The sequence below is a fragment of the Procambarus clarkii genome, chromosome 56, assembly GCF_040958095.1.
Source record: "Procambarus clarkii isolate CNS0578487 chromosome 56, FALCON_Pclarkii_2.0, whole genome shotgun sequence".
NCBI classification, from domain to species: Eukaryota; Metazoa; Arthropoda; class Malacostraca; order Decapoda; family Cambaridae; genus Procambarus; species Procambarus clarkii.
Window position 1 is genome coordinate 23868464 of NC_091205.1, and position 23416 is coordinate 23891879.

The 23416-nt window shown below is 36.4% G+C and overlaps 1 protein-coding gene across 16 annotated transcripts in view; it reads left to right on the plus strand.

The window, feature by feature from the left end:
• tty (tweety) overlaps nt 1-23416 on the plus strand; it is a 158644-nt gene that overhangs the window by 127978 nt on the left and 7250 nt on the right. For 12 of the 16 annotated variants that reach the window (XR_011223057.1, XR_011223058.1, XM_069305882.1 and 9 more), the window contains 10 exons: nt 1979-2090; nt 3248-3433; nt 3879-3908; nt 4185-4342; nt 4747-4819; nt 4990-5208; nt 7055-7194; nt 7893-7994; nt 10137-10238; nt 15947-16096. Coding sequence is in view for 14 of the 16 variants with exons in the window: in XM_069305882.1 (XP_069161983.1) it covers nt 1979-2090; nt 3248-3433; nt 3879-3908; nt 4185-4342; nt 4747-4819; nt 4990-5208; nt 7055-7194; nt 7893-7994; nt 10137-10238; nt 15947-16096 (1272 nt within the window). In the remaining 2 variants the exon portion in view is untranslated. Of the gene's footprint in view, nt 1-1978; nt 2091-3247; nt 3434-3878; nt 3909-4184; nt 4343-4746; nt 4820-4989; nt 5209-7054; nt 7195-7892; nt 7995-10136; nt 10239-15946; nt 16097-17995; nt 18362-23416 lie in introns of those variants that run through there. The other 4 variants (XM_069305891.1, XM_069305887.1, XM_069305892.1 and 1 more) reach the window with 4 other exon arrangements.

Genomic DNA, 23416 nt, shown 5'->3' on the forward strand with positions numbered 1-23416 from the left:
ATAATTACATTCTATAATAATAGATCATTCTTACAAGAATATAAGAACTCTTGAACTGTATATATGTAAAAAAAATAACAGAAAATTATAAAAAAATAACTAGTTACATCATATATACATGTTAATATACATGATATATATGTTAATATATATTACATACGTGTAATGTATACATGTTGATTTAGAGGCGACACATGTATATTACGTCATCAGTATATTACGTCACATGTATATTACTGATCAGCTGATCAGCTGTGCGTCACAGCTGATCATCAGCCGGTCACCAAAACAGTCCAGTGATCATCCATCCGGTACTACAATAACTCCAGTCAGGTACAATAGCTACAACACTATTTGTCAGCATCGTAATGTGGATTTTTAACAATTAATGGCATCTGAATGGTTAATTAACTAGTGTCGCAAGATTAAGTTTCTCTTAGGATACAACACCATTTTTAACAATGGTGTGTAGTAGGAACTGGTGCACCAGGAATTGCTTTTATTTACCTGAATTTACCTGTGGACCACTGATACTATTGGTCTCGATTAAGATAGGAAGCCAGCGGCTTGTCAAAGGTCCCCCCCCCCCTTATTTGCCCTGATCTTTTCCAGTTGTATTTTAAAACTCAGCAGTGTTTTGGAGTTGACGGCTTCGGCGGGTAGGCGGTTCCACGGGTTTACAACCCTATGGGGGATTTTTTTTTTTTTTTTTTTTTTTTTTTTAAAGGTATATACAAGAGTTGTTACATTCTTGTACAGCCACTAGTATGCATAGTGTTTCGGGCAGGTCCCTGGAATACGATCCCCGCCACGAAGAATCATTGTTACAACCAAGTACACATTTTACTGTCGAGTTAAACAGAGGCTACAGTTAAGGATTTGCGCCCAGTAAATCCTCTCTGGCCAGCATACGAACCCATGACAAAGCGCTCGCGGAACGCCAGGCAAGTGTCTTACCACTACACCACAGAGACTGGTAATCCTATCCCTATCTCTTGGTTCATGTCCTACATTGTGGTCACACTGCTTCTCAGGTATTACTAAACAGTTGCATAAAAAACAGTAGCGAACTGTTTAAACCTCGTAGCAAGTATATTATGTCAATAATATACCCACTCCAACCTCTCATTAGCTTAATGAGATGGGTTTGTTCAATATATGATTTAACTGGAAAGAGATATTGCACTACTTTTTGATTTGTCGAGTCCTAAGACACTGTGCATGTGTTCAGATCTTACATTTCAAGTTTGCAATCTGTAGAATATGTATAATAAATATATAGTTTTGAGAGCTTTTGGATCACACATCACTGATACAAAACAAAAGCCTTGCACATTTATCATTATTATTCTGAACTGACACTTGAGTGTAGAATATTAACTTAATATCTGAAGATCATAATTTAGTCGGTCATTTATATTACTGCATAACTATTCATGTAATCAAGCTTAATGTGTCTTTCCCTATCCTCTGAAATTATCCTCTGAGAGCATATTTAAAACCAAATTCTATGTTTTTTTTTTCAGTTAGAGGTTTTTGCTTAGTAAAATATGGGCCCTCTTTCCATTGAAAATAAGATTTCAAGTCTTGGACGTGGGAAATATGCTAGATGTGGTTAAATCTTTTACAGACAGGTTCTCTTGCTTGTTTCCTTTCATATGACAAGTTGAAATTATAGTTTTGTTCAGTGAAATCGGCCCATAGAGCATGGGAAATGCATTCTGGAGACATCTCCAATTGCAACAAATCGGAGTTGGTCCCATATAGTTTGTTGAATCGAGGTTGTACCGTACTCTCATATTAATATCCTACAGCTTCAAACATATCCTCTCAGTCATATCCTTCAGTTCCCAACATATCCTCTCAAATTCATGTCATTTAGCATCAGACATGTCCTCCCATATTACTTTAGTATCCTTCAGTATGTTGTCTGATTCCTCAATCATGCTTCATATATTTTGCTCTTACTGATCCTCAGGGGTGCATTAGGGGTGAGTGTGTGGGGCAACGAAGAAGTTCACGAAGGTGTGACTCAGTCTGTCCGCTCTCTTGACAACATCAACAGCATGGTCCACTCACTCAGCAATCAGGTAATAATGGCCTGTATGTGTTTCTTGTTCAGATTTTCAAGGGCCAGAAAGTATTAGGCTTCTTATGGAATTTAATTAACTTAGTCATTATTTTGCTAATAATAATATGCGTATGATTTTGAGGAAATACAGTTTTTGGCTATACTGCATAATATGTTAGCTATTGTATTCAAATTAGTTTTTAGAAAAGTAATGGAGTCAAGTTAGTAAGTAGGGAGTAATTTACTATTAATGAGTAAACTAGTTTTAACAGTGATTGAATTATTGTACATTTATACGATTCATGCTCGAAACAATTAGGATCCCAACATAATAATCCAAGTCTTCACTAGTATTTTTAACAATCATATATGCATATATCTACTCGTCTAAAGTTTTATAAAATACTACCAGCATATGTTTTCCTGTCATTAAAATATATGTGTAGGCTAGATGTGTCAAACCTGAGTTAGATATGAGGGCATTACCAATGCATGATAATCATAAACATGAGAATAGGACAAGGGAAGATTTTGAGTTAAGAGTTGCTTAAGCTAGATTAAAACCAGGAAAGGTTCCCGAGGGTAGATGGAATATTGGTATGTTTATTTATTAATGGATCATTCTTAACTGCATGCTGAAATGTGTGTATATTCTTAACAAATTGGGACAGTCGAGTTAAAGATAAGTCCCATTTACAGAGGATTACCAGACATAGGAAATTTGTTTTCAATATAGTGTTTCAAACATCTTTATTTCTGTATCTTATACATTTGATTGACCACGTGTCTAATAGTTATAGTTTTACAGTATACACTTATATACACATAAATTTATATACGTAAATTATTTAGTATTGGATGATAAAATGTCACTTTATTTTGTTTGGTATTACAGTGTATGCTGTCAGATGAGGGGAAATTGCTTTAATTTTTTGTGCAAGATGGAATTTTTATGAAAATTTGTAATTATTGCAAGATACCTTATTATAATCAACATAATTATTGACTGTGATGTGAAGTAAGTTTCTCAACACTATGTAATTTAGTGTTGAGAAAATGCCCACCATGTTAATGTGAAAACATCCCTTGGATTGGAATGGAACCGTTCCTGTCCACTGTGTCAGTAGCATGTGAGCAGTTCTTTAGTGTTATCAATTTGATTCTCTCGCCCAACAGACGAAACTGTTCGACGAAACGATCCGAAGGAATTTACAGCCACAATTAAACCTCTTCAAGGAGACAATCCAGTCGGGAAAGATCAAGAATGCAACCGTTGAAATGTTTATCATTGAGAGTCTACACTATATGCAGGGCAACATATCTGAGGTCCTTCTCATCAATGTTGAGGACATAAATGCCATGGTGGGTCATCTTTTGTTTAATATATTATTTATTCTTGTTTTCTTCCTCTCAAGAATTTGAGTGTAAATGTGTAATTTAGCCAAGGTTGGATTTTGTTGCTTCAGTCATCTAGAAATTAAAGAGGTTGATATTGCAAAATACAGAATAGTAACTATTTTGTGGATGCTTTTCTTACTCATTTTCTGTGTACTGCTAGTTGTTTATTTATGTGGTTGTTGCTTTTTATTATGTGTTCAATTGTGGATGCAGTATGAAAACAATTATTTGCTTCTAATTTGAAATTTATAGTATCATTTTACATCAGTTATTGCCATTTAAAAACCAATAGTTGTAGTTTAAAGTACAATACTGGTAGCTTAAGCTTTTGCTCGGAATCAATGAAATATACTAAAAGGTGCCCAGATCACAAATTTTTAAGACAATAGTTGCTTTTTTTTTCTTTAAGCTGTGTCGTCTAGGATACACAGCCAAACTCCAGTTAAGTAAAGCTGAACGTTTTCTTGTTCTGTAACAAGTTAATTTTTTGTTATTAAAATTTCTTTTGAAGATTGAAATTTAATTTCAGCATGTTTGCCTTATCTGTCTTTGCTCATTTGATACCTCTTTGTGAAAACTTCTTAGAGGTTCCCCCTCCCCCATGTGAAATCTTCAGACATTGCACCATATACTGTAGTAAATATCTGTTGAAGGAGCACTTGAAATATGATTTTCTTTTTAATTGTAATCATTTGATTACTGGCAATGTATCTTGCAGATGTCAGGAGCAGAGATGGGAGGTATGGTTCGCCTACTTGGAGTAGGAGAGTTAGGGAGATGGGTGGCGACGCTGGGGATCACAGGAATGCTCATGATGATTGTGTTGGTTGTCATGATTGGTGTCGCTCGCCACTCACGATGCACGCTAATTACGTAAGATGTTTTCCATTTCAGTTATTTACTGTATTCTGTATGCATGCAAGTGAACGGGTTAAATATGGGAGTGTGTAATTACCAAAGTCTACTGTAGTTTGAGGGGTGAGACCATGGTGTTCTGTTGTCCCTATAATCTTTGTCATACAGAGTTTTGAAGCTTTGAATGGTATTGGTGTGCACTGTCCAATAGCACTGTTAATTCACAACTGAAATGTCTCTAGTGTTCCCTTAGGAGTAAATAGACAGGTTTTCAAGATGTGTTCTTGTGCCATATTTTTGTCCTTCAACCATACATAATAAAGTTTCATATGTATCCAAATATATTGCAAATACTGTACTGTATTAGTACTGTATATAGCTTTACAGTACTACTGTCCGTATATGAGCATTTATGCCTACAGGTTCTCGGTTCTGGGTCTTCTTGCCATGATCCTGTGTTGGGGTTTGACTTCAGTCTACCTGGTGGCTTCTGTTGTGAGTATATATTGAATAATTTTGGATGTCATAATACATAATGACAACATAACTCGAGAAATTGTAGAGTTGTGGTAAAATTATTGTAATGGATAAGTGTATACTAACTGTACTGTACTACAGTTAGACAATATATAATGCTATATGTTATTAATGAAAGCTTTATGCAGGCTCTGTCAGATTGGTGTATGGATCCCAATCCTTTCCTTGAGGATCAGCTCAGCAAACTGGTATCAAAAGATGTCGCTGCTTACTATCTACGATGCGATCCAACACGACCATCACCATTCACTCGTTACCTAACCCATGCTCAACAGGCAGCGAATCTTGTATTAGACTCCCTCAATAAAGTCACCCGTATTGCAGATGTTTATTACGAACGAAAAGAGGTCAGTGATGATTTATAATAGTTCTGTATAGTAATACTTTATAATAGTATTGCTAAGGGACTTTCTTTAAATATATAATGCTTCATTTCAACATAATTTTTGTAATTCCATCAAATATTTCCCAAAAGGAGAAAGTAGTGTATTGGTTGGCTTTTTGCATTCTAGCAGTACATTAGAAAAAGTTGTACTGAATAATCTATGGTTCCAGTACTGAACCTCAGGCTTCAACCCCCCCCTCCTCCCCTTTCCCCATGGTGGTTAATTTAACTTTTGCCTCCTTTACATTTCCTGTTTAATGCTGGTTCCCATTCCATTTCTCTCCAGTTTTCCTCACCTTTGCATGTCTGTCCTTTCAAATGTGCCGCCTCCTTTCACTAAATTTTGTTTCTCGGTGCAAATAAGGGTGGCAATTTTACTTTCATAATGATCAGAATTGGATGTACAATACTTTGACAAGTGTTCCACACTGTACTTCAGCAGATAATACTGGAAGATACTTTATAGGTCAATATATGATTGACCATCTTCATTTGGTCATCCTTTCAGGAAAGGTTTCAAAATGGACAACCAATCAAATATTGAATTGCTTAAGCATTTACTGCATTAAATGTTCTGTAAGAGTTCAGTATACTTGCTAATGATTTGTTGAATAATTTACTAGAGTTACACTGCAAAAGTCATAGAATAATTTGATTTACAGGGATCACCTGTGTATTCTTCATATTATATTTTATTTATTGTTCAGAGCCTAGGTTCTCTTGGATACTCCCTATGCCATGAGCTATTATGGTCCATTCTCGACTCACTCTTACCTTATGCTTGGCTCTCATTGACTTTATTCCCCACTGTGGCACTTTGCAAATAGTCTGACCAAGGATATTATTGAAGGGAGACTGTGGCAAGTATAATTGAAGCCAACAGAGAATAACTAGTTAGCAGTCATATGAAAGAGTGAGCAATACCATCAATACTCTTTGCAAACAATAATTAGCAACACAAAGAATGCCAATTATTACTGCTAACTACTGGTGGAGAAAATAATCTACATATACCACCATCAGGTGATAGCACATGAGACTACAATACTGTAGTGTGTCGATGAAGATGGTAACCCTGCTTTAAGCTCGGACCATCCAAGCAATCTTAGAGAAGATGTGTGAAATTGGGTTGGAATGAAAGCACCCAAAAAAATTTCTTGGGAAAAGTATTTTACTAAGCTCGACACATTTTCTGAGTTGGAGAACATCACCTTCTATATATAGGTGATTCTAATATAAAAATGTATGTAGGGTTTATAGAAGAAGATTTTAGGCAATAGATAAGCACAAGGAAAGTAAGAGTTGATAGCAAAAGTATTGGGATTTGGAACTGTAAAGTAGGCTACACACTATTACAAATTTCAGAATGGCTTTAACATAAATGTACATTGATCATTGTAAAATAAAACAAAAAAAATAGTGTTGGCCTATTTAAGCAAAATGAATGGAGCTAAAATGATAGTAATTTAAATTACATTCTGGAGGAGGTATGAAGTAAGTATTGTAGTTGTGTGTAAATAGGTACCTTTTCTTTCATAGTTCAGGGAAAGTTCTCGGATGATACAAGGAATTGGCAAGGTGGGCAATGAATGTGACTTAAAATATTATTTTAGTAATAGTGTTAATGCACGCTTCAAGAAAATAGCAAAAATCAGCCTTTACCATGATTCTTTTAAGGGTTATTAATATTCCATTCTTTATTGCACTCTTATTTTTCCTTGTTTGTAAGCTTGCGTGTGTCTTCTTCGTTTTCAGTTGAATACATGTATAGTAAATGACCTTGTTGAAAGTAGCGTATTTTTTGTCAGATTCACCCTCGCTTGGACCATTTAGGGGCATTTGTGAACCAGTCGCAGCGTAGTCTGGGAGGTGTAGCAGCATTGTTGGAGTGTCAGTCTCTGCACCACCACTACCGCACAGCCCTCAATGCTACGTGCTACCAAGCTATGTAAGCAAATATAAGCTTTATTTTAATATTACTACCTCATTACTGCTAACAGTATATAATCAGTAGATGATACTCATAGAAACTTAGTACTGTACTGTAATCTCAAATCACTTGTTTCAACTAATTTTGTATAAAGATTTTAGTAGCTCTCGGTTACTTAAATATACAGTGCAACCTCGATTCAAAGAACTACTGTACACTGTACAGTAGTTCTTTGAAACTCTCTCTCACTGTAATGAATTGAGGTTGGTCCCATACAGTTAGTTGAGGTGAGGTTGTACAGTACATAGGACCAACCCAAATTTGTTGCAGTGAGGGGTTTGTTGGAACCAAAGATGCCTCCAGGAGGCCAGTATTTGTAAATGCAAACTGGGAAATCTTAAATAAAAATGAACCATAAAATGTAATTTTAAATGTACTCGTATGGCTTTCCCAAGATCCCCACTCGTTCTTCTAATGTTGCATCCATCTACGAAAATCATTAAAAAATGTGACTGGAGCCATATTAACGGTTACCATTCACACTCTAATATTTCCCACGCTCTATGGGCTGATTTCACCGAGTGAAATTTTAATTTCAATATACAATTTCTAACAATATACAGGTAATGGAATTTCTTTGAATGAATAATATATATTGTCTGTAATTGACTCAATTTATTATTAAAGGCAGCTTGATATTATAACTTGATCTTTAGGTCTGGTGTAGTGTACCTACTTCTGTCAGCTGCTGGAAGTGGTTTGCTCTTCACCATTTTGGTCTGGATTACATCCCACACTTGGATCTACCTCAACCACAAGTGAGTGTTTGGTTGAATTAATTGTACCTTGGAATGTGTGAATACTTAAACAGCCTGATTTATTTTTGATGGAAGAAGGGAAAGAAAGAAAGAATATATTAATAATACAGTACCTACATTGTAAAACTGGAATTTTTTCTTTTCAGAACAAATATTATAGATATACAGGTATATATATATAACATTTATAGCAGTAAACATGCAAAGTATTGTGTGATTCAAAGCCATTAAGAGATTAGAGACAATACGTAGAAGCATATTTATTTTAATTTTGCAGTTCAGTAAAAATTAAAAAAAAAATAAATAAACAATGAGGAGATTAACTTTCAAAGTTCTACATTATAATTAATAAATTAAAGGGCATCTATATCCCGGTTGATGACGCATTATATAAACAACATCTTATTTTAATTAGAAATGTGTATTGATTTGAAATGATGACCAAATTTCTAGAAAATGTCAAGCAGAGGTCAGAAAGTGCCTTGTAAAATTAGGAATTATTAACATTTCAATAATTAGCTCATGAGTAAGAGAGAGATTCTGTCATCAATTGTTTCTAGAGGATGTGGCTGTCACTATGTAATGAATTAAGTGTTTGTTCAAGTGGTGTGGAGTTAACGAAGAATGTACCATTAGCACTCATTTACAGACTATTCTAATTGGCATGCACTCTCTGTCGAGCATATTCTGTTTAATTGCTGGGAATGTGTTCAGTTATTACATCTACATTAAAGCATTTATGATTTAGTTTTTTTCAAGGATATGAATGTGGCCAACTTGCTATAATTGCAAAATGATGCACCAAATCACACATTAGTACCAGGACTTGGCCTTGTGACAAAATGTTATTTTGTCCTTGTGTAATGGTGGCATTGTGTAGTTTAAAGCATGCATTTGTGTAAACTATGACGTGTCCAGTTGAAAAGCTGTGTCCTGAGCTAGTTACTAATAGTGCCGAATGCCTTTTATGATGGTGTAACATTCATGAAGTAATAGTACTGATGCTTAACATTAAAAAAACAAAAGGGGGAAAAAAAGTGCCCTAATGATGTTTTCACTTGGTTTTTGTGTACTCACTTGTAATGAAGTATTCCTCAAATTCTAAATTACCAAGATGCTATTGATCAGTGGCAGCAGAAAAAGTAAACTGTAAATTTCCTTACAGTTTCCTAAATAAATAAATATACAGGTATATGTCAAACTTTTCTCTTGGTTGTATTTTAAAATATATTGTCATGCTAATTGTACTGCTTTTGTTATACAGTATTTAAAGCAGATGCTTTTATATATATATATATATATATAATATATATATATATATATATATATATATATATATATATATATATATATATATATATATATATATATATATATATATATATATATATATATAATTAGAAGAATAAAGTCTAAGATGAGGCTTATTAGCTTTTAAATAATTTAAGTTCACTCATTTTCTGCTTTTGCCTTTTTTTCTTTTTGTTTTTTGTTTTTACAATTGTTGATGCTTATAAAACAGTGTTGAAGCTCCATGCTTTGTCTTACAGCTTTACCTACGGGAGAGCTGCATAAACATGTTGTATTCGTCATAAATTGTTTCAAAAGAGCTTTCAAAAGCCTTATAACATTTAAAGGTGGCTGAGATATTCATAGGTTTTTGCATGAGGCTGTCTCTTCCAGCAGTGGCAGGTCCCTGAGGTAATGAGGTGTTAATGATGGGGTAGATGTAGATTGCTGTAGCATGTTACATTATTATACTGTATTCTTTATGGATGATTAATGTTTGTATGTTAATATCATACCCTATATCAGATTTGGTCCTTAAATATTATATTTACATCCTTAATTGTTAAATTTGCTCTAATATGGAAAACTGGTGTCTATTTAGTTTTGCTACAGAAACAAAAACCAATTGACTCTCAGTACTATACTGTATATCACCTAACTCTTTTCATAGGTTAAATTATGTTGTAATTGCCACAACAAATTGCCATATGCACTTTATATAACTATATGCAAACACACTGCATAGAGATCTGTGGCACTATGTTACTAGACGAAGATGATGTACAGATGTCAAGTCTAGTAATTATTGAATGCCATGAGGTATGTTAGTGCCTTACTCCATTTCTGCTTCAGAAGAGGCTCAACTAGGTCCAGTTCCACACAGCCAAGCGGCAAGAATATACAAGCTGTCAGAGTTTGGCTCAACACTCCACCATCCCATCCAGCAGCTATTGTGTAGGAGCTCTTAATAGATCAGTTTTACTTGTACAGATACCTTGTTTCTTTCATTATACCTGCTTACTAAAAGAACAAGCCACAAGAGTACTTTCCGTTCTTCTTACGTTTGTTTGTTAATGACCAGTGGCTTCCAACTCAAGTAGGGTCATGTGCACAGCACACATTTAGTTTTTTTACCAACTTCTTGAAATACCATTAATAGATAAGACTGTATATACAAATAGTATAAACATGAGTGAATTAGCTTTTCACATGGATAAATTCATTTGAACTAGTGAGGCTATTACATTAGAAGTTAAGGTTTAAATCTTAGTTTTAAGACCTGAAATATAGTACTTGTCCTGGAATCCTCGAGGAAAGTCTTCTAAGCAGAGCATTCTGCAGTGAGACCTGAACCAAATCTTCTGTGATAAAATTTATAGAGCTGCCGAGTGTTCTTGATAATTTGGTTTTTTGTTCTCTCAGTTTATTGCTGGTGGTGAACAGCAATGGCATAGCATATTGCCGTATAGCAGATTCCCATTAAATAGCGGACCAAATCCCTGTATCATATCACCTCCCTGAAATTCAAATGTTTTAGAAATTAATCCAGAATCTAGTGAGGAATTTGAATCTGTGAAATTCAAATCATTACATTAAGTAATTTTCAGCAGATCATATTTTCTGATACAGTCCTCTCAGTGGCTCTTCAAGCTAAGTGCCGGTCCAGCCAAGCCTTGGAGAGATGCACCAGGCCTCCGAGACCCAACCTTGCATTGGGAGCCAGGACCAGAATGTCTGTGGCCAAGAGAGCTTAGGCATCAAAATGGATTGTTCTGGCATCCCAAACCATTTCTGTATCCATTTCTGTGGTTTTGCAGTTGCCATTGTTTTTTTACATGCTGATTCAGGCTTACTTTCCTCTCACATTTGTGAGCAGCTGCTAGTATGTTGTATGAGCTCAGTTTTGCCTGTGCCCTGCAGTGGTGGCTGTTGATCTCTTCCTTTGTGGCATTGGCTTTGGCCTCACTTTCTCTTAGTGACCCCAGTGTTTTTTAGACTTTGAAAGGTCCGGAGTTCTATAGGCCCCTTTTGTGTCCTTTCCTTGCTTTTCAAGGAGTGGCAGTCCCTGCTGCTGAACGGCCCCTTGGTATTGCTCTTGGGTGCTACCTGTAATTACTTAAGTGTAGTTACAGGACGAGAGCTATGCTCTTGGTGTCCGGTCTTCCCAATACTCTGTCATACCATGCTTTGAAACATCTGCTAGATTTGACCTCCACCACCACCTCACTTCGAACCGTCAACCACTCTGTTTGCAAAAGTGAACATTCCAATGTATTTTTGGCAGCATTGTTTCCTTAGTTTGAACCTGTGTCCTCTTGTTCTTGAGTTGCAGTTTTAAACAATTCTCCTTTGGCAATTTTGTCGATACCTGTTGCTATTTTGTAAGTAGTGATCATATCGCCTCTTTTTCTCAATCTTCTAGCTTTGGTATCTTTAACACCTTAACCTCTTCTCATAGCTCTTGTTTTTCAGTTCTATGAGCCATCTTGTTGCATGTCTTTGCAAATTTTCTGGTTTATTGATGTGCTTTTTGAGACATGAGCACCATACAACCAGTGCATATTCCATTTTTTTTTAATATTTTGCCATCCACGTACTTAAAAAAAAATAAAAATTTGTAAGGTGTAGCATATATTCCCCACACAGTGTCATTTATGAGGTCCTTAGCTGACAGTTTTCTATCCAGGACCACCCCTGGATCTCATTCTTTATCAGAATTCTTTAAAGCTTTTTCACATAGTTTATCCTATTTGTGGCCTATTTTCTCCTATTCCCCATTCCATAATGTGGCATTTATTCACATTAAAGTCTATTTGCCAAGTGTTGTTCCATACACTTAATTTGTCCTGACATTCAGGCTCGTGGGTTTTGCCATTCAAATAGGGTGCTGACTGCACTATATTCCTGGGTCATGCCATGCTTGTGTGGCATTGGGTAGGGTTACTTACCCAAATTTCTTATGTGTAATGAGATTGGTCCTCTGAGTGGCCCCCCCTCCAGAAATCCAGCATCGATTGTAATGAAACGTTCTTTCCGGTATGTCCCGCAGTGACTCCCTGTTCCTGAGCTGCTGGAGCTGCCACCTGGCAGTGAAATGGTGTAACTAACAGTGCTAATGATTTGACTACTGTGTTCCTAGTTGCCAGTTGTGCTTATATTTTCCTTGCCATTGTGTGTATCGGTGCACTACTGGTGGTATTTCCTCTTAGTTTTGATATTTTTGATTGATCTATTACTCCCAATTTCCTATGCTTCTTTAAGTCAACCAGATTTTGTCACTGATGTTTCATTACACTCAACTTCGGGGGGGAGGGGTTTCTCTTTCCTTCGAAGATCTCTTTCAAATCACTCTTCTTCTTGTCTTTGATGACAAGCAATAAGGTGAGTGAGCTACATACGCTGCTTTGTCACCCTGTGCCTATTTTGTTAGGTCTTTAGTGCTCCTTTGTGCACTGTCCAACCCTTTCATTCTCGGCCAACAATTAGACTCGGGTTTGAGGAGGGGTTCTGTAGTGGTTCCGGTAAGGTTCACTTATGCTGCACTACACCATGACTTAAGTTATGTGGCATTTATATAAAACTCAAGCCTTTCCTGGAGCAGTCTTACATCAAAGAATCTGCCAATCAACTCCATAACTACTGTACTGTAATTATTAAGTTGATCCACTAGGTCACTCCCAACTACATGTACCATCAAGTGGCAGCACTGTCACTACATTCTGCCTGAACTGAATATTTAACCATCAAGCACACAGAAGACGAGAGAGAAAGGTCAGGAATTTGAGCTAGCAAGGGTAAAAAAAAGTGCACTGTATATGCATTTAACAATTTATTTCTGACCTGTTCTACTCTGTTCCTCCTGAAGGTAAATGTTAGTGGAAGCCACTGTAGAATTGGCAAGAGGAACAGCCACATTAACACTCCCAGAACCCAACCACATTAGAGGACACAAAGTTTATGCTAATGAAAGAAAGCCCACGGCCACATACTAACAGTTTTAACAGCAAATTTGCAGTACTGGCAGGCATGTGTATGAGTGGGTTTTCAAAACCACTGAGCTCTGATTTTTATTTCAAGACAACAGAGAAACATGCCTTCAGTATGATCATCTGGAGAACATAGGTACAAGAAAAAGCATGTCACTTACTGAGCTGGACCATTCTGTGAAGCAACTGGAAGATACCAGCTATATTATATGGAAACATGATATAAGGATTCAGAGATTTTGAGGTGGAGTGCCAAGAGGCAAACGGGTACCGGCTCAAAAATGCACGTTTTGTATATACTGTGTATATTTTGGACTGGGTTGAGTGTTTACCAGTGTCTCCTTGGCACTGTTATGGCCAGGTAGGGACAATTTTAAAAGTTCCCTTCTGTATCAGTGCAGAATGTCAACCTGCCCTCACTGCTGGATCCTGTCCAAGGGAGCAACTGAGTGTACTATTCATTAAGGTTTTTTCATACATACTCAAAGCCTGAGTTTTAAGAGAACTTCATAATTGTATTCATCATGAGGTGGGCAGAATGTTCTTCTTTTCCTGGTAAGGCTTTCCTCCTCGATGGCTCCCCAAGCTAGTATTTTAGTTAGCTTCAAGACTAGCATATACCCACCATGCCCCTTGTGAGTCATAAACACCTACTAGAGACCAGATGTAGAATCTGATCAACTCATTAGAGACGAAGGGTGTCTAGGGATACTAGATGAAGTGATGCCAAGAGGAAAACTCGCCAAAAATATAGAGCACCTCATAACAAGCAACTGCATGGAGAAACACTGAGAACTGTCAACTGTATATATACACACACATTAGCCAGTTAGCCCTGCTAGTTAGCTCAGTTCAGAGCAGTTCAGAGTACTGTACCAGCCAGTCAGTCACCTCTGTCATGCACCTGTTGTGACTTAATGAACAGCTCTTCATGCTCCTTTGTTCTATATGGCTTCATTTTCAGATAAATTTTGGCCCTATTTTAGCCTCTGTCCCTGGTGTTCTGCAGGGCCTGTGTTTTGCATTACTTCATGTGCATGTGTTTTTAGTTTTCTGCTGAGCTATTTCTACCTTTTTTGAAGATAGGGGTGACATTAGCATAATGTATTTCCAATCTGGGGGAGGTGTTCCTTGGTCCAGAGATATTCTGAAAAGGAGTGTCAGTGGTAGGCATAGTTAATCTGCCAGTTCCTTTATGACTTTGGATTGAGTTCCATCCACATCTGGTGCTTTTGAGTCTTTTAGTTTGTTAGTGCTCTTCCTGATTATGGCGCATGTTTTGGGCATATCCCTTAATTTGTTCTCTTCACCTCCTTCAAACATTTGTGTGGGTAATGGGATGTCATCTGATGTCGTTTCTAGTGTGAACACATGTATTCTTTCAGAATGTTTGCTGCACTTTTATCGTCTTATTACTTGGTTAGTCTCATCTTTCAAGGGGTCCTACCTACCTTTGTTTTGGTTTTACTACTTAGATAGGCATGGAACAACTTTAGATCTTTCTTTGCTTTTGGCAAGTTTTCTTTTAGATAATCTGACTTCCTGGGTGGCTGTATTTAATACCCTTTTATATATCTCATAATCAATGATGTTTATCATGAATTTATACCTTCTCCAGAGGTTCCACTTAGTTATTAAAGCTCTTGTGTCGTCCATCTAGTTCCATTTCCTTTCTTTCACCTTTTTGACACACATTTTTGAACGAGTTCAGTGATGACCTTCTTGAAATTTTCCCCATGATGTTTCCATGCCATGGTCCCCTATTGGCTCCCTCCAGGTGGTGTTTTGCAGTTTTTTTCTCATTCCTAAATAGTGCAGGCGATGAGTCACAATAACGTGGCTAAAGTATGTTGAACAGACCACACACTTGAAGGTGAAGGGACGACGACGTTTCGGTCCGTCCTGGACCATTCTCAAGTCGATCGTCCTTGATCATTCTCAATCGACTTGAGAATGGTCCAGGACAGACTGAAATGTCGTCGTCCCTTCACCTTCTAGTGTGTGGTCTGGTCAACATATCCTAGATAGTCTCCTTGAGGGTAATGTAGAAAGTCATTATCAGGGATCTTTGTGGGTTCCTATCATTGTAACCCATCTTAGATTATCTAATGAGTCCATCTAGTGTGTGTGTGTGTGTGTGTGTGTGTGTGTGTGTGTGTGTGTGTGTGTGTGTGTGTGTGTGTGTATATATATATATATCTATCTATCTATCTATCTAATGAGTATAGGTTTGCTAATGTTTTGTATGCTGTTACTAGTTTTGGGGTGTTTTACCTTTCTGCTGGTTTTTCCTCTTGGCTTTAGTTAATCTAGTATTCCCAGATGCCCTTTGTCACTTTGGACCATATTGTGCTTCTGGTCTGTGGTAGGTGCTTAAGATTTATACATGCCTGGTTGGGTACACTAGCCTCGGGGCTAACCAGGTGGCTAGCTCGGGGAGCTATGCTGGATTTGTTTCAGATTGCATAATTCAGTATTGTTTTAGTATTGAGATATGCCTGGCATTGCAGCCTAAGAATACACTCCTCAATCAGATACAATACAAAATAGCTATTACAGGTATTTAGTACAATATTTTCCCATTGAGGTTCAGTTTACATTGTTGGAAGGGATATACTATTGTCTTTAATTATATATATTATATTGTTAATGTTGTTGTAACTCTTGTTGTAACAGAGCTGAACCTGGCGTATCAGAAGAACGTGACCCATTCTTACCAGGCCGAGGGTCAAGAGGAGGAACACTGACTTCTCTTGGGGCACCTGGTTACTCGAGACCCCGTCACTCGCACACACCACCTCAGACGCCACCATTTCCTGGGACTTTGTAAGTTTCTTACTTTTGTTAAGTGATTTTATAAATGAATAGCCCTTAATAGATTATGCAACAAAATTTGGCAGTAAAGTATTAAAAGTTTTTGTTAACTATAGAACAAGGAACAGATATTGATTCTATAAAGTTACACAATTTATTTGTGATAAATATTTTTGTAAATATCTACACACCAATTATTTCTTATAGTAGTATGGAATGAGAAGAAAGTTACTTTTCCTTGTGTATTATATATTATGTTTGTGTAAAGGCAGGAGTTTATGTGTGTCTTTTGTCTTCCACCGGTTATGGTGGATAGCTGATGCTGTATTATGTTTGATATAAATTATGGGCTTTAGCTTTAATATTTATTATCGTTGTGTTGAAATATTGGGATTATATCCCCCTATTTTTTTTTAAGAAATACTGTATACAGTACAGTATTTAGTTTAGAATAGTTATGTAACACATAGGTTCAATGAAGTGGGCTTAAGATTTCATTAATAATACTGCCTAATGTTAAAGAGGAATGAGAGATTACTAGCTGCTCTTGTATATCACCAGTTATTGCTTCTCTCATAAAGTGCTAAGATCTTAACAGCTGAAGCCCCAGTGGTTTTCTTTGTCTTGAAGATGTTGATTGAATGGTAAGATGTATACTCTAAAATGTGTGAATATTTCTGCATTTAACCACTGTACTGCAAACACCGTGATATCATGGTTAAAGGATGTGCGCCAACCAGCATATCACGCTTGTTAGTATATCGCTTGATTCAAAACTCCCGTGGGTACAGGGCTTACATCCTGTTCTTCGGGATTCCAATAAACAGACGCCATCTTGAAGGAATGTCGTCGACATCCCTCCTGGCTGTGAGAGCCTCAGTACTACCAGAGCAACCAAGGCTGGCGCATACAGCTGGAGCTCACAGCACAGCCGTGTAGGTCGGGGCCACACCACCACTTAATAATGAATAAAAAGTAACTCCAATTATTTTGCAATGAATGTCATACATGATCCTGACTGTGATAAAACTATGTACAACGTTCAAATATCAGTGAACACAATGCTAGTTATGATATTCACAATATAGTGACAGGAATGTGATAATAATAGCAGTTCTGTGACTAGTTTTAGTTATGTGTGTGTGTGTGTGTAGTATATTGAAAGCATTTTCTAGCCTCTGGTGACATCTGTTGGTGTCGTTTTCTCATATTGTGTGGTGCCACCGTGTTTGGATTTCATCAACGCACCCACCAAAACTTTTTATTGGTTTGTAGTATGCAAAAAATTTTGATTTCTATACATGAAAAGTGTATATAGTGTAATAACGGCAAAAACTGTTTGTCTTATTGTTCAAAGAATATAATACTTAAAGTTGTATTAGTACATGACATGAATACTGTATATCTGTGAGTGCCAATAATCTACACATTCTGTGATACAAATAATATTATTGACACCCCCCAATGCATCATTACACTTGGAAAAAATCATGGTAAAAACATTGCAATATGAAGAAGAAAATATTTTCAATGCATACTGTTACAACTATACATACGCAGTCCAGGACTTAGCTGAACTCTGGTAACCAGTTATAAAATTATTACATTCACTAGAAAGGCTTAATAGTTTGTCATGATGCAGAAAATTGTAGATAATTATATATATAATGTGTGCATCGAGTGCAATACTGTATAAGCAAAATCATTAAGTTACTGTATATTGCTCTAAAAATATAATGTTTGATTAAGATGTGCGTACCATATTTTTTAGCATAGTGATGTTCCACACTTTTGTCTACATAAATTTCTCAAATTGCACACAATTGAATAATAATACTGCAAAAGACCAAACAAAAAATCATTCAAGACATTGAAATACTGTACAGTAATTATGTATAATTATATTTGCAGAAACTCCCGTAGCCACGGAGCTTCTTTGGCTACCTTTACCAAGCAAGCAATACTCATAAATTGCTCAACTTCCCTGCTCTATCATGGCCAAAGTATATCACCTAAAAGTATTGTTTAGTTCTCCTATGACCAGGAATCGAATTTTAGCAATATTAGAAAAAATGGGAATTTATTTTATGCGCACAGGGGACTTGTCATATTAAGCTAACATGCAGTACAGTGGTTAATGACAGTGCTTAAATGTAACTTTCATTAGTCATGAGCAACAGGATAGCTGCCCTAATTGATTTTTGGAGACAAAGGCACTTATGATACTTAACTTTGAGCTGGAAAGAATTTTTTGTGGATGTAATCATAAGCGAATGTCATAGACTTGGACGTACAGTTTGCCTGGTAAATTGGTGGGCACCTTTTCATGCCTCAGGCTATGTATGGTCTCGCACCAGGATGTATATAATCTTGTTAAGTAGGATATCTACGTAAAATGTGCATAATGCCCTACTCAGAGATGAAATTTATCATAAATATTACATTATTGGCAATATAGATCTCGGAACAGTTAGTAATTGTTCATAGATGAGCTGATGTTAAGTGCATTAAGTAGGGATTATTTATTCTCATTAATGTTTTTCACTCTTTCCAGTGGTCATGTTCACATTGCAATGCTACATAAGTCAAGCATACTTCCATTTAAATTTATTTTCATTATAAGTCTTGCATCCCTAGTCTATCCTCCTGTTTAGATAATACTCAGAGTAACGATGTGGACCATCGTACATATATTGACATAATGGACAGTTAAATAGAAGAATTTGGATAAACCAGAAAAGATTTTGCATTTGTTGTTAATAAAACCTAACCATCCTAAGCCTAATACATGTCTGAGGCCTAATAAAGTACAGTACGCATATGTGCTGCTGTATACTAGACCTAGGAATATTTTACGTATATTTTTTAGCTTTATTTTTTATGGACTATAAATTAAAAAGTATCTAATTGTCTATTGCATCATTGTATGTATGATGGTGCAGATAGTTACACAAAGTACTATCTAATCAGGAGGATGGGTTGTACGTTCCAGAATTATGACTTCGTCTTTTAAATATTTCCGTGCCTTTTTGTTTTGTTTGTACAGTATGTGCTTGGTGAGACAGCCTTCATCTTATATTCTTTCCTCCTCAGCACTAACAAGTGGCAATAGTTGATTTGATTTGATGACCAAGTCAGTCTGAAGAATTCGTTCATAAATACTTTTAAGTTTATTCAGTCTTTAACACGTCAAATTGTGGAATATTTTTTTTAAATATTTGGAAACAAATTTCATGTGACCTCTCCTAAGGCCCCAGAGGAAATATAGTATGCAGTATGCTTATACTGTATGAAATACTGTATAATGAAAGAAATATAATCTATATACAGTATTAGATTAATTGCTAATTGCGTTTTTGAGAATAGAGTATTAGCAAGAGCTCAGTACAGTAGTCTTTTAAGAGATGGTTTCAGAAATATTTGTCTTGAGTAGCTCGTGCAAATTAGTGTAACATTCAAAATTAGATTTTTTGTTTTTTGTTTTTCTACATCTTTTATATTACAGTACAAGAAAAGGGTTTTATTATTTTATTACCTCTCAGCTTTGCCTCCTTTCCAACAAATATTTTTTCTTAGATTTTGGAGGTTTAATAGGTTCCTGTCACTGCTATCTAATTACTGGGCTGTCAAGCATAAATACTTTTGTAAACTTATCTATTTCTATAATAGAAAATGAACACCAGATATTAAGTATGATGTGTGTTGCACATTATCAACTAACATGTTTCTTATTAAGTGTAAGAGTTTTGTGAAGTCAGCTGAAAGATATTATTCATCATCCCATTTTCCCCTTTCTCAATTGCTCTCGGCAAACATTGGTGGATTCCCCCGAGTAAGTCTCCACTTCTATGATGCAACATGCAAGACACACTCATATGTATTTAACAATATGCTTCGTGGAATGTACATGGCAACTCCCATTATGTTTTGTTTTTTGTGTTAATTTTGTTAGAATCTCTTAAGTCTTATCACTTCTTGAAAACGCTTTGAGTGCTCCATGCATGATTTGTACCTCGGCGTGATTTGTCCAAGGCACTGCAAATTCAGTTTTGGCAGTTCATTCAGTCTTTGATACGTATATTCCTATAAATTATGTTTAATGCTGTGGTTTTAATAGATATTATTTTAACACCTCTCATACAAGACTGGTAATATTTTTTTGAATAATAATACTGTACTTGTGTTTTTGTTTTGAGTAAGTTGAACTTATTTTTACTGCACGCAGTTTTCTCGAACTGTGTGTGTTGCTTCTCATTAGACAATAAATGGGGAAGAGAGGGAGGGGGGCAGGGAGGCTGGTTTGAATGATTCTTTTACTTTCACTAAATTCAGCATACACTTAAAAAAAAATTCTTGAAATTTTTTAAAATTACATTTCTTTAATTAAAGAAGGTTAAAAAAATTTAAAAATAATAATATATTCATACACTCAGTAGTTATTTTAGTGGTATGATAATATTTTACGCAGAAGATTTGTTTGAATTTACAATTCATTTGTAAATTACTGAATAACAGTGACTTTTTGTACTATACACAGATTTGAGACATCGTGTTAAAAGGAGCAAACCCAGCTTCATAAATCATGAAAAATTTGCTCAAGGCTGCTCAGGCTAGAGATGGCATGATGTAATTAACTGTGAAATAATGCAACTAGAATACTTTGTTGCTGAAATCACAGTGATGGAAAGTGTGATGCACAGTGTGTTGAGAAAAGCAAGCCTTAAATGCTTTAGAGAGAAACAGTGTACTTAAAGTTGATCACTCTTTTTCATATTTATAAATCATAATTTAGGTAATCATTTTGACCTGGTAGCACTGGTATGTAGTTATGAACCACATCAATGTTTTTTTCTGAATCTCTGAAATTTATCACATTTGATTAGGGATGGTTGTGTACAATTCAGTTTGCCTCTGACATGGGCTAAACACCTTTGTGGCCATTGTTGGGAGGCTACAAGGTTGGGTGCACGAGAAGTCGTAATATTTCTGGTCACTGTTTTTGTTTACTTTCTTTTAGTAAATGTGATACTCTAAAATATTTGCTCTACTTCAACTCCATATTTTCTTCACTATTAAAAAATAGTTATATGTTCAATTATAGCCTTTATAGTTTTTTAAAGAACATGAATGTCTTAAAGAGAAGTGATTAAGTTTGCCAAGAGATATAGTTAATTATGATGTATATTTTACATATTCTTAATTACAAAATGAAAACGATTAATTAACATATCAGGAGTTTCATCAGTCGGGTGGGGGGAATGCAATAAAATATGCTGTAAGACTGGTATTAATGGGAACTAAACAACTTAGATTTTTGTTAGTTATTCTACTGGTATGCTTCCTAAGATTAGACCACTGAATGTTCCATTGAGCAGGTTCATAATCGTCGAAGCAAGGCGATATTCTAAACAGGATCAGTGGGTATCGTTTCAAAATGTCTCCTTGCTGGGTCATACTGATGTTAAGGGGGCACTGGGGAAGAACTCAGTCCAGCCTAGAGTGACCATAGGAAGTACACCAATAACCACTCTAGCTTTTCAGAGCCCTACTTGGTATCACAGTCATTGCCAAAAAGCACTCTGATCCACCTGATAGCTTTTCAATTGGCTGCTTTCTCCAACCACTATCAAATGATGGTACCCAAGCCAACAGAACGTCCTTGGCCTCAAATGCCATCCTATTCCTCCTGACTTTTTTTACTGAGGACTTGGGTGGTTTTAAATTTAGTCAATTGTTTATCATCATCCTTAGAAATGTTGATCTCATGAGCAGTGGCCTTATGATGTATATTTTTGCTGTAGTACATGTAAACTGGAATGCTTCTTGTATGTGTAAAAAATTTAGGTCTCATGTCCCAGTCAGATGAGAAGGTCCCTCAATTTGCCTTGATGATCTTTTCTACATATATTTTAAAACTCAACACAGTTTTGGCAGTTACAGCTTTGGCGGGTAGGCAGTTCCATGGGTTAATAACCCTGAGGGTGAAAAAGCATCTCCTGTTCTCAGTCCTACATTGTGGCCTGTTGAGCTTGCCACAATGCCATCTTGCCAGAATCGGAGGTAGGCATCCTTCATGTGACATTGCAATATGTTAAGACATTTCTCAGAAGGTCTCTCTGCATCAGAATTAAATCTCAAGCTTTGTGTGTATCCATCTTCCTTCCATGATTAAAATGGTCACATGGTATTGGGACTTTAATAAATAATGTTTCTACCAGTCGGGATGTTTTTTCGTATGCTTTCAAGGCTGTTGAGTTTAGTTGGCTAATACAGTAAAGGTTTTGCCTCCTTTAGTCAGTACAGCCCAGTTCCACTGTAGTTCTACAGATGATCTGTCACCACCTTTGTGAGAAGCAGGCGACAATATTGTTCTTTCAACATTTTTCAGCATCATCTTGTTAGCAGTATGTGAGGTCACCAGGAAGGTACCTTTATCATATATTGTTCTCTGCCAGTTCTTTTGTATGTCAATCCTTCTTTGTGATCTTTCTTTCTTTACTCTTTTTTGGAGACAATTATGCTTCAGCATAATTACTTTTAATCATTCTGCCCATATGGAGCCTCCTCAGCTGTTTCAACTCTTTGGAGCTCACTTGGTCTCCCAATATAGTCATAGGTTTCTTTTGTCTTTAGAGGTTGCAGGATTCACCTTCATTTGTAAACTTCATCCTTACATATTTGTGAGTCCAACCATTTGGACTGGATGGTAGAGCGACGGTCTCACTTCATGCAGGTCAGCATTCAATCCCCGGCCGTCCAAGTGGTTGGGCACCATTCCTGCCCCCCATCCCATCCCATCCCATCCCAAAACCTTATCCTGACCCCTTCCCAGTGCTATATAGTCGTAATGGCTTGGTGCTTTCCCCTGATAATTCCTTTCTTCCTTACAAATTTGTGCCTGCTTACCCTTGCTATGGGCAACCGAGTGAGCGAACTTCGTGCTCTAGTTGGAATTCCTGGTTTTAACATATTTTAGCTTGGAGATCTAGTCATTCATCTACAACCTAACCCTAATTTCCTAGCAAAAAATTTAATTCCTTTATTTTGCCACAGCCATATCATCTTTTGGGTTTGGTTTGTCTGGTGTAGAGTTCATTATATGTTTTGTCTGGTACATTAGTTGTGTTACATCTTTATCTCCAGGGCCCCTAGTCTCTCACGGGCTACAACTTCCTTAATCCTTGCAGCATACTGCCTTGTACTAAGGGCCATGCATTTCGCATACTTCACTGAGTAAATTCAAGTCGGTCCCTGGTGTACCCTGGGATGCGTGGTATTCAACAGTATAACATACTCAGTTTTTCTTATTTATGTCATTTTATGACATTCTTG